The sequence below is a fragment of the Montipora capricornis genome, chromosome 5, assembly GCF_036669925.1.
Source record: "Montipora capricornis isolate CH-2021 chromosome 5, ASM3666992v2, whole genome shotgun sequence".
NCBI classification, from domain to species: domain Eukaryota; kingdom Metazoa; phylum Cnidaria; class Anthozoa; order Scleractinia; family Acroporidae; genus Montipora; species Montipora capricornis.
In genome coordinates this window covers 2197394-2214893 of record NC_090887.1, presented here as the reverse complement: position 1 = coordinate 2214893, position 17500 = coordinate 2197394, and the positions used below count along the sequence as shown (strand labels likewise).

General features: G+C 41.4%; 1 protein-coding gene across 2 annotated transcripts in view; it reads right to left on the bottom strand.

Moving 5' to 3' along the window:
* Positions 1-1794: 1794 nt before the first annotated feature.
* LOC138049086 (eIF-2-alpha kinase GCN2-like) overlaps positions 1795-17500 on the bottom strand; it is a 40926-nt gene continuing 25220 nt past the window's right edge. For both annotated transcript variants that reach the window (XM_068895207.1, XM_068895208.1), the window contains 8 exons: positions 16363-16648; positions 15363-15496; positions 14084-14459; positions 8552-8764; positions 8004-8369; positions 5320-6840; positions 3821-4132; positions 1795-2084 (listed from right to left, as the gene is read on the bottom strand). In XM_068895207.1, the coding sequence (XP_068751308.1) occupies positions 1857-2084; positions 3821-4132; positions 5320-6840; positions 8004-8369; positions 8552-8764; positions 14084-14459; positions 15363-15496; positions 16363-16648 (3436 nt within the window). In that variant the 3' untranslated portion in view covers positions 1795-1856. The remainder of the gene's footprint in view (positions 2085-3820; positions 4133-5319; positions 6841-8003; positions 8370-8551; positions 8765-14083; positions 14460-15362; positions 15497-16362; positions 16649-17500) is intronic.

Here is a 17500-nt window from a genome sequence, read left to right as displayed (position 1 = left end):
TCTAGCAGGCGATTATAATTGCGGCAGGCTTGATAATAAATTTGCTTGTCAATTGTTAACTTGGTGGATTGAAATTTTCTTTCACAGCGCCTTTTGACACGTTTTAATTCTCGAATCTCATCTGAGAACCAGGGCGCGTGTGGCCTTAGGGTTATATTCCTTGTTTGTTCTGGGGCATACTTGTTAAGTAGAAGGCGCAGTGTGTCATCAAACACAGTTAGCACGCCGTCCAAGTCATCAACTGAAACTTTAGAGAAGACAGAGCAAATGTCCTTCTGAAAAGCATCAAGATCAATGTCACGAGTCTTGCGACGCGTAACAGTTATACGAGTGGCAGGAGGCCGCGGTAAATGTATGGAGCACACGACCACTTGATGGTCAGAGAGAGGATCTGGTAGAATTCCTATATGAAAAATTAAAGTATCCATCTCGCGAGTGATCAGAAGATCCAGAGTATGACCCAGACGATGGGTAGGGCCATTAACATGCTGTTTCAGATCAGCAGAAAAAAGAAGATCGTGGAATTGTTTGGCGTACGCGTTTCCATTATCGTCAACGTGGAAGTTAAAATCACCACAAAGAAGGAATTGATAGGATGTAACAGTTAACTCCTCTAAGAACGAAGAGAATTCAGAGAAAAACCTTTCTACTGTAAAACCATTTTTTCTGGACGGTGGAGGTCGAAAGTACCACGCAACACACATCTGCGAAATTTCGTAAATATTTTCATTCCATTTCGCGTACAAAATCTTACAGTGCGGACCCCGAACTTGGGTTAGTAAGAGATATGTAATACACCCCAAATGCATGGCACGAGAGGGGGCTACCAATTGATTCTTCACAAAGCTTAGTGATTTCGATTCCCACTTAGGACCTCTTTAGACAAGTCGAGTCTGTGATAAGAGCAACATTTAAATCCAATGGTCGTTATTAAAATGACTCCACCATTGTCAGTGGTGACACTTTATTACAAGTACATCACAAACAACGTTTAGGGCCAACCAAGAAGATGAAGGTAAAGCCATTAAGTATATCAGAAGCTCATGACCTTGAAGCGTTTAGGTCTGGTTCAGAAATGAGGTTTTTTTGAGTTTAAGAATTTCCTTCTTTGCATGTAACGTAGTTCGTGCATTTTCCTGCGCGTGTAGCTTCGATCTTATTTTTGTCCATATTTGGGCATACAATTGGTGTCCTAAAATCCTCAGCTTTGTTCCAAGTAAACACGCTTCGAGGTCACGTGCTTCTGGTATATCGTTAGTAGTACTGGGTAATCTGCATCATGTGTGGCTTGGGCAAGGTTAGTTTAGTATCAGAAGCTGTTAACCTCAAATGCGGATACTGAATAAGTTCCAAAAGGTACGTTGGGGATAACCCTTTATTACTTGAACATTAGTATCGTCTTGAACTTTTTCCGGCGTATGGTGAATTTGTCCCAATTGAGCCAGTCTCTGGTCTCCTTCGCAACCGTTTTTTGCGGTGTCACGTTGGGTTCGTTGCGTGACACCGCAAAAAAACGGCTGCGAAGGAGACCGCAGCCGTTTTTTGTGCCGTCGCGGAGAAGCGTTGCGTGATAAAACAAAGAATGACTGCGTGACAGACTGGAGTGGAGCAGATTAAAAAAATTCATGGGTACTGATGTCGTGACTGGACCTAGTGATAACCCTGGCAGCGTTTTGAAGTGTATCGTTCAAGGTTACGTCGAGTTCATCTCAAACAGGGCTACAGTAATCAAAGGGGGGAAATTAAGCGCTTGGTAGATTTGGGGAGCAGAAGCTCTTACAAACGAGAGTAATTTCCAGTATCCTCTTTCGTATTTAATAACTATGTTAACAAGCAATTTAGAAGTTTTCTCACATCTAGAAAAACATTTTGAAAATTTCGTCCTTCACGCTGTACACAAATATCATGGGGACTTTCTTGTAAACTTTAAGGTCTCTGATCTCGTCGCATAAACGGCCGATGTATTTCTTGTAGCGAGGATTCTTATCTGAAATTGTCGCAACACTGGAGTCGAAAGCATCTTTGTTGGCGTCGAGATCAAGAATGGCTGATATACTTCGCAACACGGAGCCAGGCAAGTCAACCTAGATAACGAAAAAAGAAACAAGTTTAAGTAGGTCTTCCCGCGATTTGAGACACTGCTGTCGAACAAGTTTCGAAAAAGGTTAACACTGGCCAGAAAAAAATGTGGACTGAATGCACCTGGTACATAAAAAAAGGAACACAATAGCAACTTTCTGGAGGCTTCATTTCGTTGGAAATGTCGCCTGATAGGGTTGTTAACATTCTAAAGATTTGTCTGTGACTCCCAGTAAAAACACACACAACAAAAGGAAAAATAATTTAAAACGCCACTTGGCGACTTCCAGCAAAGTTTACTACGGTCCGTAATAGTTCAGATTGCATTGGGTAGTCTTCTGTTCTGTACATTAAATTGACACGGCATGATTTTTTCCGGAATGTTTTACGAAAATCGCATTCTTTAGCTTCGCCTGGCAGTCAACATGGCGACAAAATCAAGGTCACAAATTTAACAAATTGGTTAGACTTTTTCTAAACTTGTGGCATTCATTTCCAAGCAATTTAATGTAGAGAATGGGCTGGCTAGGAACAAACCAGTTTTAGGCATCCAGACCTCCGAAAAAAAGCCAGTCTCGACAAAGTGGACAACGAAGAAACTGGCCGACCGCTTCCAAGAATATCTTCCAAGAATATCTTCGTGATGCCCGCATTAGCCTCTATTTCATTCTAGATCCAGTCCAACCGTTAGAATACGAAACTGGCCAATTGCGCACCATTTCAACGTCCCATACCACTCCACCGTTAACATAACAGTTTGTGGTCTTTCCCAACACCAAGTGAATGCGAAAAGCAGCAAATTCTTGGGACAAAAGTTCCTTTTTCAACTTGGCCTTCGGAATCAATAAGCGCTTTTCATTCTCCTAATTTATTCAAATTTCACTTTTCTTAACTGTGTCTCCACCAATGGCTAGCTCCGCCATTTGTATGTTTTGTTTTGTTTATTCGTTGAAGAAGGATGTGGCCCAGCTGGAAATTTACTCTCAAAGGGCAGACCACAAAACCAGAGATGGATACGTCCCCTACTTTTCTCAAACAGTGTGTGGGTTCTTTGAAGCCTCACGGTATTTATCACGAACAAGTGTTGTGACATGGGGCCTACGGTTTAAAGTCTTTATCCGACTTGAAAGTCTTACCATTTGCAGATACAATTCCTTAGGCAGTATTTTCTCCGCCTTAATTATTTTAAGACCCTGACTGTAGATTCGGTTACAATATAAACCTCAAGCAACGCACAATCCTTCAATTCCCTCTGACGAAGAGCTTGCAATTCGACCTTTGATAAAACCAAATTTTCAAAGCTTGATCAAAGGCCGGGACTGGTAGTCTGTGGTTATGGCGCGTTTTTAGTGTCAAAATTCAAACATGCCATTCAAACTTTCATTTAGACAATTCAAATATTCATTTCGGCAATTCAAACATTCAATTCGGCAATTCAAATATTCTTTTTGGCAATTCAAATATTCAATTCGGCAATTTAAATATTTCATTCGCAGCAGGTACAAAACGCAGGTCACATGTCACAAGTCATTGTTTTAAAAATACAAAATGAATCCTACACATTCATTAAAGCTAACCTTAAGTCTGGATTGAATTGCCGAATATTACCGAATTTAATGTTTAAATTGTCGAATGCACGTTTAAATTTTGACACTAAAAGCGCGCCATACGTCGGCAACTTTAAACTTAAAAACCAGTATTTTCCCAATTGCGCACATAAAAAAAACCATTGTCATCTTACCCCTATTACTTCAACTGCATTTTTAGTACCAATGTGAGCTAAGAGAGGCTTTATCTTCGACATCATCAAGCTCTCGTATCGTTTCTTTATATTCCATGCCATCCTTTCCTGCGTGTTGAACGAAACCTTCATCTCGGGCACAATAGACGAATTTAGTTCATTACCGCTCTGTGTTCCTTGGCCCTTGTTGCTAAGGGGCGCGGAGGACTCGGTGGTTTCAGGCTTGCTCGAGAGTTTACCTTGAAGATGGTCCACAAGGTCCTTTATCTGAACACGGGACTCGGAGATCTTCTCTTTATCTAAAGAACGAACCTGTGAAAGGCAAATTGTATAGTGAGTGGAGTGATTTAGCATCGGGTTTACGTGAAACAGCAAACGTGGAACGGCAAACGAGAAATGACAGGATGCTACTTGTCATTTAAGGTGGCTCAAACCAGTTCAACACTTGAAAGAAACATTCTTATTAGAAGGATTGACACTACAACACTTTATAACTTAACAGCAATGTTATGGTACCATATCAAATACCAATAAATGCTGAAAAAGATTCGGTCATTTTTGTCACGCAAAACATTTACCATGGCAACAAGAAAGCCCTGCAAAAACACCCCAAATTTTGGCTTTAGCTGCTCATATCTCAAAAACGAACGCGGTGACCGCATTTTTTATTTCTGAAATGTAATCAGTGTGCCAGAATAAAACTTCCTGCAAAGTTCTAAAAACATTCTGTGGAGCGGATTCAGAGCCACCTTAAATAATTTAAGGTAGCTCTAAATCCGCTCCACGGATTTTTTTTAAACTTTGCAGAGAGTTTCATCTTGGCCTGCTGATCACTTTTCTGCAATGAAAAATTGGGGTCACCGAGTTAGTTTTTCAGATATAAGTAACTAAACCGAAAATATAGGGTGTTTTTGCAAGGCTTTCCTGTTACCATGGTAACTTGATACATCAGAAAAATGACTGCATCTTGTTCAGCAATAATTGATGTTTCACATGGTACCATAACATGGGTGTTACGTGATAAAGTGCTGTAGTGTCAATCCTTCTAATAACAAGGTGTCTTTGAAAGTGTTGAAACTGGTTTGAGCCACCTTAACCGCAAAAATAGACCTTGTTACCGATACGGCGGCCATTTTGGATGCTACTGTGTCGAATAGCTATTGTGGGATTTTAAGAGAGCAAGTGCCCACTGAGAATCCCATAATAGCTATTGGAAACAATGGATTCAAAATGGCTGCCGTATCGGTAAAAAGGTCTATTCTCTTATTCTGACCTGTCTTGCTCCTTTGCGAACTTGCTCAATATCTGGAGCCAATCGCATGAGCCCATAACTTACAGAAAGCACTTAACATAACCAATCGTCTTCTTCATAAAACCGACACTCTATCTGTTAACCATCGGGAGATTGGAGAACACAGTTTCGAAATCCATAGAAAACAGAAAATGGATTTTCTTTACTGTGTGATGTGACGCACTAGTTAACAAAAACAGAACCTCACCCTAGCATAATCAGGCTCTTGCTCTTTCAAAACCACCATGTGTTGAATTGCTTCTTTTTTACAAATCTCCTGCAGCTCTTCCAGTGGCATTGCGCCATAAGAAATTGTAGCCTTGATGCCTACATTCCACAAATCACGCGCAATGCGCATGCGCTCTTGTTGCATGGGATTGTGACCCGCTGAACAGACGAAAACATCGTAAGCGCAGGGTACAAAGGCATATTCATCTTCCACAACTGCAGACACTATTTTCTCAATGGCGATACTGACACCAACTCCGCCGGGGGAAGCAAACGAAGCATCCGCTCCGCGCCGAAACTGACTTATCAGCTTATCATACCTTCCACCTGCAGCGAAAATATCGACCCCTCCTCGTTTCCGCTTCCGGTTGTTCGTGGCTACAAACTGGAAAATCAGCCCCGAGAAATGTTGAAAGTTGTAAACCATGGAGGTGTTGACAACAAGTGGTAAACTTATGCCAAATGTTTCGGCGTGCGAGATAATTTTCTGAAGATCTCCGTAAGCTTGCCGGGCGGTTTGCCCGATCCATGATTTTCGCTTCATGGTACTTTTCAAATGCTGGCGCAGGTCATTCACGGATCCCTCAAACTTTAGAAACTCGCACAGAGCCACACCAGTGTGCTCAAAGGTTTGTAAATTCTCCACAAACGAACCGATCTGATCGTTTCTTTCTTTTTCACCGCGAGTTTCTTCAAGAATCGAGATCAACTCCGATTGTCTTTCATCAGAGATGCCAATAGAGGTCAAAAATGATCTCATGATCCCAGTGTGGTTTATCCTGATGTAGTAACTCCGATTGTCGAGAGACGGAAACTCCTTAATGATCTCTGCCACGACGAGAAGGACTTCGGCATCGGGAACAAGGTCTTCGGGCGTGCTCGTGACGATGTCGAACACACACTCGTAAAGTTCCTTCGGATGGGCGCCCAGAATGCGGTTAGCACGATAAACGCAGCCAATGTCAAACCTCTTCATCTGGACGACTCCCGTCCTTCCGACATAGCGCGCAAAGGGAATTCTCAAATCGTACGGCAGCGTGACAAGCGCTCCACTATGGTCCATGAGACTCACCGCATATTCTAATTGTTCAAAAAGCTTCGTGCGCGGAGCGAGGTGCGATGTCCTGACACGCAACGCGCCATGCCGCAAGAACACAGACTTCACGCTTTCATGAACCATCTGTCGGGCGAGAATTATCTTTGGAAACACCTGTCCCGTGAAAACATCAAAATCGTAAGTTACGTCACGAACGGAGGAAACGTGTTGCGAGAATACATGTTTTATGAGGCGCTGGTAGCGCGTAGAGTTTGTGGACGCGAGCGTGTGTTTCAGAACTTCATCCAGCTGGCCGTCTTCAATCTTGGGTGGGATGTATTGACTTTGCAGCAGTTCCTGCGAGGTTGGGCGTTCCTCTGGGTTGTGCTTTAATAACCATTTTAGGACTGTAGTTTGTTTGGAGAGATGCCTCTGGTCGAATTCGGTGGGAAAGATCATACGCTCCTAAAATGAAACAAAAAAAAAATGACTTGAGTTCATTTGACCAGATGATCTCATAAGCTAGACCGAATTGATCAAAAGCAGAACATTTCTCTGGTTTGTACACGATTTAGACTGATCCCTCTTTGAATAACTTAGTCCTGGTCCGTGAAGAGCCGTTTTCAACAGACCCTTTTACAGTTGTGGCTAAGTTACTTGGCCTAAAGAAAGGAAGAGAGGCTGCCGGTGACCCTGCTTGGATAGATCCTTTGTGCTTTTCTAATGGTAATGTAGACTAATTAGAATTACAACAGCATAATTTACATGATAAAAGCAGTGAGGGGGAGTAATTTATTTGGTCTTTGTTCTGCAGCACTCAAGTGAAAACCACGTGATGTGACGAAAGCAAGAAATGTGAAGGAAGATCTACAGTTTAACAATTATACCCGACTAATCATTAGTAAAATACTATTTTCAATGGACAGCTTTAGATAAATAGATAAGACTAACAGGTAGAACAAATTGATGAGACAGATGGGTCAACAATTCTCTTCAAGAGATATCTTTCAAGAGTACATAAATATATAAAGAGAGAGAGAGACTCTTTACTCTCTAGAGAGTAAAGGAACTTCCGACATTAAATAAGGTGTACCTTTACCTTTACCTAAACTTTATTTTAAGTGTCAAGCGTATCTACTGCTGGAGCACTAACTGGGGATACCGCTGTACAGAAATCGAATCGAATCAACTCTTATCAAATCGTAGGTTGTTTTTTTCGCAAGGAAACGGGAAACCTGGAGTACCCGCAGAAAAGCCTCTCGGAGCAGAGTAGAGAACCAGCCAATTCAACCCAGATATGAGAGTAACTCTGTGGCTATTCGAGACTCCTGTTTTTGTTGATCTAAATGACCTGTAGCTTCTTTTGTTTATCAGGACTACTGTAGGTTCATTGTTTCCGTTGCATCTTCTATTGTTTCCTTCTCCAACCACAGATCACGTCTGGAAAGCTACAGTGTCTCTCACATATAACGCCAAAACTGGGAATCGAACCCAGGCCACATTGGCGGGAGGCGCCAACCCTGCTCATCTTCATTCATCCGTTTCCCTTGCTAAAAGAATGAAATAACGAGCGAATGAGGTCAGAGTTGACAAATGAACTAACCTATCGTAACAAAACATTTACTTGCCGTTCTTATGTTTCCTAGAACTTGAACCCTTTCCATGGAGGTTGTGAGGGGCCGAAAACACATCTCAAAGAAGATAATTCCCAAGCTGTAAAGATCCACCTTGGGACTGTACTTCACCTTTATGCCGCCTCGTTTGCCCACCTCAGGAGCCACATACAAAGTAGTACCAACTTTACCTGTCACGCTTTCTTTGGCGGACGAGCTGCTTTTGGGAGACTGGGAATTGTCGTGGTGATCTTGCACATCAGGGCCCATGCCACCGCGCGTAATACTGTTTGTGGTAGCGAGGCCAAAGTCGCCGATTTTGATACGACCCTGGGAGTCTAGGAATAAGTTGACGGGCTTAAGATCTCGATGAATGATCCCCTGCATAAACAATCAAATAAAACGTAAAATGAATTGAGACGGGTGCCTTGACGGATGAGGTTTTTTCAGTGTCAGAAACTTGGGAGACAAAAATACTCCTTGTTACTGTACAGCACTTTACAATACACAGAAGTCAGAGGACTATAGACATATCTTGAGAGTTTGACGAAAAAAACTCTCACCTGTGTATGAATGTGGGCCAATCCTTCGACGATCTCTCTAATGAGCCTCCAGACGCGCTCCTCCTCCTTGTATAAGCCCTCGTCGATAAGGTTCCTTAAGGTGCTTTTTTCGCAGTACTCCATCTGAATGTAGAGATACTGCAGTCCTTTGTGTTCAGAGTTAGACTCGCTTCCAGTCTCCTGCCACTCTTCTCCTTCGTCTGAATCATCGGACTAAGGAGACAACAAGGTTTGAAGTCAAAATGATACACGGGAATCTTCGTTTACGGCTTCTATCGTTTTCTCATCACTAAGGCAAGAAAAGAGCGAGTTTCAATTGATTGTGGTAAAACTAAAAGCAAAGTTATCACTTTGGCCAATCAAAAGGGACGGAGATAATTCAGTAAACCAATCAAAACTCGAAGTAATTACACGAAGCCGACACAAAGCGCGGGAAAATGTGCACGCGCGAGCCACAATTGTTTTTGGTTTCACTTCTGATTGGTTGAAAACATGGCGCGAGAACTTTGAACCAATCACAGAGTGAAGTAATGATTAACGAAAGCAATTTGCTTATTACTTTCGACACTTAATTGAAAACCGCTCTAAAGTACTGAATATTGGAAGTGAATTGCCTAATAAGCTATCTATCAAAAAATCAAATCTTTTTCTAACTATGTTAACTAAACACTAAGTGACCCAAGTTTGCTAGCCTTAAGACAACTGTTTATTTTAACTGGATTTTTTCTATTTGATGGTCCGCCATCGCTAACTTTAAAATCTTGAGAGAGCTGGACCGAGGAGAAAATGACGTCAAGCACTCACCATTATTTACATAATAATCTGCGTTTACACGCTGAAAATTTAAGCTATTGAGTGAACGACGTTACTTTTCCTTATATCCAACCCTCTGAGGTCCAGTCGGTCAGTTTTGAGCGTGAGTAATGTCGGACCGCGAAATCCAAAACTTACACTCAAACTAACAGCTTTTGAATAAAAATTAAAGCTCAAAATCTTTCCAGCCAGGTGCTAAGCAAACCCACTTTCAGAATCTGAAGAAAAAAAGGGAAGTGATTTTTTGACCATAGTACCACGTTACATCCGATATACCAGATCAAGAGCCCATTACTAGGAGCCTCCATATGCAGTAGATCTTTGAGTTCCTCGGCTCTGCACGCACTGTTTTAAAAGGCCAATCAGAGTAAAGTCATTGTCTAACGAAGACAAATAAAGCAGTAAAACTGAATACTTAAATCGTGCAAATTGATGTAAATGTCTCCTGCTCAAGGGTTCGTTCTAAAAATAGAAAGATACAAGCAAAGGTTGACTCAAAGATCTACTGCATATGGAGACTCCTAGTAATGGGCTCCTGGTTCCTTTCCTTTCCTAATAACTGGCTCATTATCAAAGCTAGAGATTTAGATAAGTTCAACAAGTTCGTTCGTTCGCCTTTTGAAGTCAATAACATGATGCCTTCCCATTTCTGTGAGCAAACTCGTATGTTAATCAAACAAAATGTGAACAATGACGTCGGCAAAGAGTCCCTTAAAGTGCTACTATGATCAAAAATCACTTCCTTTTTTCTTCAGATTTTGAAAGTGTGATTGGTTAACACCTGATTGGCACAAGTTTGAGCTTTGATTTTTATCCAAAGGGTGTTGACTTTGAGCATAAGTTTTGGATTACACGGTCCGCCATTACTCACGTTCAAAGCTGACCGGTTGAACCTCAGAGGGTTGGATCTAGGGAAAAGTGGAGCAATTTTGATAGTAAGCATTATGTTCAGTATTTTTAAGTTATATTCTTGTTTCAGTGGACGTTCCCTTTAAGAGGAGAGATTTACTTAGGATTAATAGACAGATTTTGCGGTTTTATGATAGTTTCGCTCATACTGTACCAATGTGAATACGATAGAATATGTCGCAAACTAATTCTGCGGAGATTTGGCTCCATTGCTATGCAAAAATCTTATTCTGATTCAGTTGAAAACATGGTTGTTGATCTTGAATGTAAGAGCCAACAATTTAAAGTGCTAATAACTATTACCCCATTCAGACCAACAAGACATGCTTAATTAACTTGGGTTTAACAAAATGAAAATCAGTCAAAGAAAAAATGTACGACTGCAACAAGTTGCAAAAATAGTGGAGACACTTCACCTTCTTGGGGCGTTATTAATTTCCCTATTATCTCTCACACTGCAGCCCCCCTCCCCCCCCCTACCTTATCAGTGTTGCTAGCAAGACAAAAAAATGTTGGGAACTTAAGCAGTCAACATTGAAAGGGGGAGAGGGGAGAGGAAGTTGGAAAGGTTTAAATTCTAGATACGGCGGGCATAGACCAATTCGGCTAACTCAATGTTGTACCCAATTCAAATCCTCTGGGAATAAAACGTTTTGTTCCAAGAATTTCCATATCATTTAAATGTGAATGCTTCATTGTCATGCAAATTCACCACACAAAGAATCTTAACCCCGAGAGATTTGAATTGGGTACAACATTGAGTTAGCCGAATTGGTCTATTGGAAGCTAGAAAAGGTGTTTTTTAATGAAAGTGTCTCAACAATTTTGCAACTTGTTGTCTGAGTTGGTTGTCACTGTATTGGCGTACGGTCACTTTGTTTATTGGAACGGGAAGGCGTCTATCGTTTGCGTTTAATATGGTGTTTCCAAAAAAAGGGGTTTAATTCTCTGATCTGCTGTGAATGGAAATTGGCCAGCGATAAACTGGATTTTGGCGGGGTTTCGGTATGACGTAATTTGAAGGCATTTCAGTGCTTTCTGTGAGTCAAGTCGAAAATACACATAATTTGGTACACGAAAAGGTGTGATTTCCATCCTTTCGCTTTTTAAAGTACGCTAGAAATATCCTGGAACTGATTTCGAAATAATTTGCCTGAAACACCTATATTTCGGTGGACACATGACATCTAAAGCACGCGCAACATGTACGAAATTAGCTGTTGTTTACGAATGAGAAACAGACATAACCTCTCCTTTAACTGCGATCGCGTGCCATTTAAAGGGAACATCCACTTTCCGAAAAATCAATTCTTAGCAAACATTGTTATACAAAGATACATTTTCATAGAGGTTCATTTGTAACATTACTTATTGCTTTCGGGCTAGTCTGCTTCCAGGGAAAGGATTGGTAACGCTTACTAGCAAGTCTTCTAAGTGACGTGTCGGGTACAGGCTAATTCCATGTTCTTTGGAATGACTGACTGAGCACAATGATCTAAGGAAAGCACCCGATTGTGCTAAATCCTTTGCGAGATTTGTTTTACAATGAGATACAAAAGTGAACAAATTTGTACCGGCTACACATTATGACATTTATATGAAACGGTCTACACGGTCTACCACAACTTTTCACTGAGAAAATAATATGATATCATATTTCTTGCTGTTGCTATGGTAGACCGTGCTTGGATGGTAGACCGTTGGTAAATGGAATAGACGACATGTACAGGATTTCTAACTGTGTGAGCTTTATTACGAATTGCCTGGTAATGTATTGGATTGATTAGAAAAGAAAGTATTAGTTGAATTGTGCTGTTTCCTCGAAGATACGATTTTCAACTGTAACGCCACCATCCCGCTTGACGTCACCAAGAAACACAATAAATGGTATTGTGTTACATAATACGAGCCATGTGTAACTGTCGGAGCATCAGATCTGCAGTTCAAAATACTTTGCTCGCTTTAGTATTTGGCACGGAGTCTTCTGTTAGCGATGATAAGTCCAAACACTCGCAAATCGATGCTACCGTATGTCAATAATTAATATCCTTTCGTGTTTGGTACAATGTGCTTTGCACTTCGCTTGCAAACTTCTGAAATGTTTCAGAGCTTATACGATATTTAATGATTGTTTCCTTAGTTCCTGCTTTTCTACGTTGAAACGTTTCCCTATAAGATTCAAATCCGGACTGGCAAAATTATTGCAACCAATCAGACAACAAGTTGCAAAAATAGTGGAGACACTTCACCTTCTTGGGGCGTTATTAATTTCCCTATTATCTCTCACACTGCACCGCCCCCCCCCCCCCCCCCCCCCCCCCCCCCCTTATCAGTGTTGCTAGCAAGACAAAAAAATGTTGGGAACTTAAGCAGTCAATATTGAAAGGGGGAGAGGGGAGAGGAAGTTGGAAAGGTTTAAATTCTAGATACGGCGGGCATTGGAAGCTAGAAAAGGTGTTTTTTAATGAAACGGTCTCAACAATTTTGCAACTTGTTGTGGCTTTTTATAAATACAAGCTTTGATCTGTGCTAAATTTGCAGTCGACAAAAATTAGTATACATTATTTAAAAGAGAACACTTTGAAAATGTCGTTAACTAAACATCTTCAAAACATGGTTAAGGTTTGGTATGACGATTTGAGGACCAATTTTCAAGAACTAAAATGGTTAGAGTTTTATGGAGTTCTTTCAGCTGTAAAATCGTTTATGAGGAAGCGGCATAGTACTCCGATGCGGGACAAGGATATTGTGAAAGGATTAACTTTAACTGAACTTCTCTCCCAAACGCAAGGTCAATAATTTTCAATACTTCTCTTCTCAAGAAAAGAACTCCCTCACCCATCGGGAGCCAAGGAAAGTGTCTTAGGGACCTTCGTGTTCAGAATGACTGCGATGTAGACTGGACGGAAGCATACACAGTTGCTTTTAAATGAACGTCTTCTACCAAATTAAGAACCTTTCATTTTAAGTTCCTCCATCGGAAGATTGCCACCAATGATTTTCTGAAGAGAACCAACCTTGTACATTCAAATACATGTTGCTTTTGAACAGAGACTATCACGTTTCCCTAGATCCAACTCTCTGAGGTCCAAATCGGTCAGTTCTTGACGCGTGTTATGGCAGACCGTGAAATCCTAAACTTACACTCAAAGTAAACAGCCTTTGGATCAAAATCCAAGCTCAAAATTTTGCCAGTCATGCAGGTGTTAAGAAACACGCTTTCCAAATCTGAAGAAAACAAGGAAGTGAGTTTTTATCATAGTAGCACAAATAATTTTCCATCTTCTTTTTAAAAGTCCGGAAGCAAAACGTTTTTGTGGGTAAATCGGATTGCGCATGACAAAGCGACTTTCACAAGCCAGATTTTACGCTTAAAATCGTTCAAACTCAGACACAGCTTTACTTAAAGGGGCTATGTCACGTTACTTTAGGGTGTTTACGGGAAATCGTCCGTTATATACTCACAAGTTCAAAACTCTAAAATGGTAATGTGGATTTCCTTTACTGATAAAATTATTGTTATATCACAAACAAGATGATTCTGAGGCAAAAACGGCCTTTATCCAGGCGATTTGCTATAAACATGAAAAACGTCGGGCCCAATTTTTTCAAGATTATCCAAGTACAATCCGTTTCAATCTTTGAAATGTCCATTCATGCTTCTCTTTCATGTCATTTTATTTCATTTAGGTTGTTCAAAAGTTTCAAGTGGTCACTGCAATGTTTCATTCTACTTTTTTGGCATTTTGGGTGTTATTACATCATATTGGGTGACATAGCGCCCTTAATGAACCGCTTAAATTATCCAACCTCTGTGTCCATGAGATCGCCAAACTGGAGAACCGACTCGTCAACGTTCGCGGCGTTGAACACGATTCCTTCAGAAGACTCCGATTTACTGCTGAAGAACGCCATACTGTGGCCTTTCCGTGGGCTGCGAACAGACACCCGTGATCCGCTGGACGATGAGTCCGATCCATTTTTACTTGGTTCCTTTTCGTCCTGCCACCAGGAATCTTCACAACTTTCCCTGTCTTCTCTTATACTTGGTGCCTCTATTTTATTGAGCTTTAAGAGACTTTCCTCCTTTGATGCAGTCGACGGCTGATTCTTGGATTCGCTGTCGTCCGTCGAAGTCTTACTGCCATCTTGTTCTTCAGCGCTCTCGATCCAGGAGTTGTAATATCTATCAAAGAGGCCAAGAGCTACTCAATACTAAATTCAGAAAACCCGAGAACCACCAATAAATTGAAACCTTCGACAAGAATTATGATAAGCTAAGATCGATGAGTATTATCTTAGAAATGTCGAGCATGCGTACATTGCTGGAGCCTTTGCCTCTTACCCATTCTCGCCCCCAGAGCCCGCCGGTTCCTTTGTTTCCGAGAACAGAGGGCTCTGGGGACGAGAATATTCCGTGTTCAAGATAGATCTACTTTATTTGGAGTCCACAAACCGAAGTCTCGATACGCAATACAACACTACTTTGAACGGCCACTGCTATATTTTACTTGGTTGCGGATCAATGAGAGGAAATGTGGCCTAGTCTGATTGGCCACTCTTTTGGAGGAATCTGTATCTAGATTTAGACAATAAGGTAACCTGATGCGCCAAGGCCAATGAGAGGAATCTAGACTACTTGTCATGGACTACTTGCATGGACTAGTTGCTGCACTGGTAGAGAATTCTGCAATAAATCATGCGCTTTTAAAGCAAGCTCCCCCTTGTGCTTTCTCAACTTCCGGCATGCTTCAAACCTCAACGTGTGTTATTAATAAATGACTTAGTTTATCTGAGTTTGCCGGCCCAAACAAAGCAATAACAGGTTTGTGACTCAGCGGTTCCCATTCTGATCAAGTCAAATTTATTACTGAAAATGACTCAACCCTTTCACCCCCAGGATCTGTACGTTAATTCTTCTTACTGACTCCCACACATGACTGTTTGTGTAAGTTATGGAAATTTGATGATATACCTAGACAAAAAGAACCGTTGTGATAAATTTCTTTATTCTCGTCACCATTCTGCTTAACAATGTATTGAGTTTGTAAGGAGAACATTTATATCAGTCACTCGTGGCACCTCTTACCTGACAACATTTTCGTGATTTAGACGGGAAATTAACTGCACTTCACGTGTGATTCTCTTGTTAAACTGAGTGCTTTTGGGGTTTAGAGGAATGCGCTTGACCGCATACAAACAGTTATCGAGTTTGTTTCGCACCTGAAGGTAAATAAAACTCGTTACCACTAAAGAAAAATGCCACAACTGGCTTCTGATTGTTTTAGGTTGACCTCGTTGGCCAAGAGGCTTGCTTGTTCGCTCCGTCTGTCACTGTCTTTCTGTGTGTCCACCTGTCTTTTCGCCTGTCGGTTTGTCAGTGTGAATGTCCGCCCACCATACGTGTGTCTGTCCATCTGCCTATTCGTACACACATCCCTTAGTCCGTATGTATGTCTGTCCATCCGTCAGTCAGTCACAATTCCTCGATTCGCTCTGACAAAGGGCTAACGCTCGAAACGTCAGCTTTTAGAATCTCTGTACGGTGGCCAATTTACATTATCAACTCCGTTGATAAACCAAATTTTTGTATACTACTTTCCCACCGACGCAGCACCACAGTTTCTTTAGAAACTACCCCCTTCGGTCAGTCAGTCAGTCACAATCTCTATTTACGTATCTAGGCGTTCTACTGCTTTATGACGCTAATAAGGGACACATTCAGACCAGACCTCAACACTGGGAACTCTGTGCCATGATCTTTTCAAAGAATGTGTGGGATCTTTAACGTTTCACAGAGTTTATGAACAAGAGGTGTGGGGCGGGGCCTACGGTTCATATTCCTTGTCCGAGGAGACTTGAAAGTCTAACCATTTGCTGATGTAATTATAAAGGTAGCACTTTTCTCATCAGTTATTTTAAGACCCTGAGTGTTGGTCCGGCCGGAGTCGAACTCACGATCTCCCGCGTGGCAGCCCGGTGCTCAACCACCGGAGGCCAACGCACCTGTGCCTGATTTAACCAACAAGGCGTGAATTATCGTTTGACCCAGCCATGAGACTCACAGACTTACACGAAGATTTACACACCTTTATCACATTGCCAAACCCTCCTTTTCCAAGAAACTGGAGCTGCTCGAACTCACACTTTACGCGTGACTTCCCCGGGACACCGGAGAAAAAGGAGAAGTCTGGGACCGGCTCCTCGTGTTCCGGTTGATCGATCGGGGACAAAGCCCGGTCAGTTGCAGCGATGCCGTTATTATGAATTGCTTCCTCACAGTTTGATAACCCGGCTGTAATAACAGAGGTTATGAAGGAGTGGCTCAGCAACTGAGAGGCGGACATTCGGTTCCTTTCATCTATCTTCAAGCAACTGCCAAAGGAAAGAAAACAACTTAAGAACTGCATACAAAAGTACTGTGCGCTACAGACTACAAACTTTGTAGTCTGTGGATGAAATCTTTAATTAGCGTGTATCACACAAGCGAGTCGCGCTTTTCGTATGTTCTAACTGGTTAATTTGGAGAAGTGTCACCATTCATACAAAAGATCCTTGCTTAAGGTGGCTTAAACCAGTTTCAACACTTTCAAGAGACCTTGTCCTTAGAAGGATTGACACTACAACACTTTATCACGTTACAGCAATGTTGTGGTACCGTGTGCAACATCAATTATTGCTGAACAAGTTGCAGTCATTTTTGTGACATAACAAGTTACCATGGCAAACAGGAAAGCCTTGCAAAAACAGCCTATATTTTGGCTTTAGTTGCTCATATCTGAAAAACGAACTCGGTGACCCCAACTTTTTACTGTACAAAAGTGATTAGCAAGCCAAGATGAAACTCTCTGCAAAGTTAAAAAAAGTATGTGGGGCGGATTCAGAGCTTAAATTTTCAATAAGTTAAGGAGGCTCTAATCCGCTCCACAGAATTTGTTAAAACTTCGCAGAAAGTTTCATTCGAGCATGCTGATTACATTTTAGAAATAAAAAATGGGGGTTACCGAGTTTGTTTTTTGAGATATGAACAGCTAAAGCCAAAATATGGGATGTTTTTGCAGGGCTTTCCTGTTGCCACGGTAACTTGTTACGTCACAAAAATGACCGAATCTTTTTCAGCAATCCTTCTAATAAGAATTTTTCTTTTCAAATGTTGAAACTGGTTTAAGCCATCTTAATCTCCCCAAAGAGGACTTTTCAGGACAAACAAAATACAATCAACGAAAC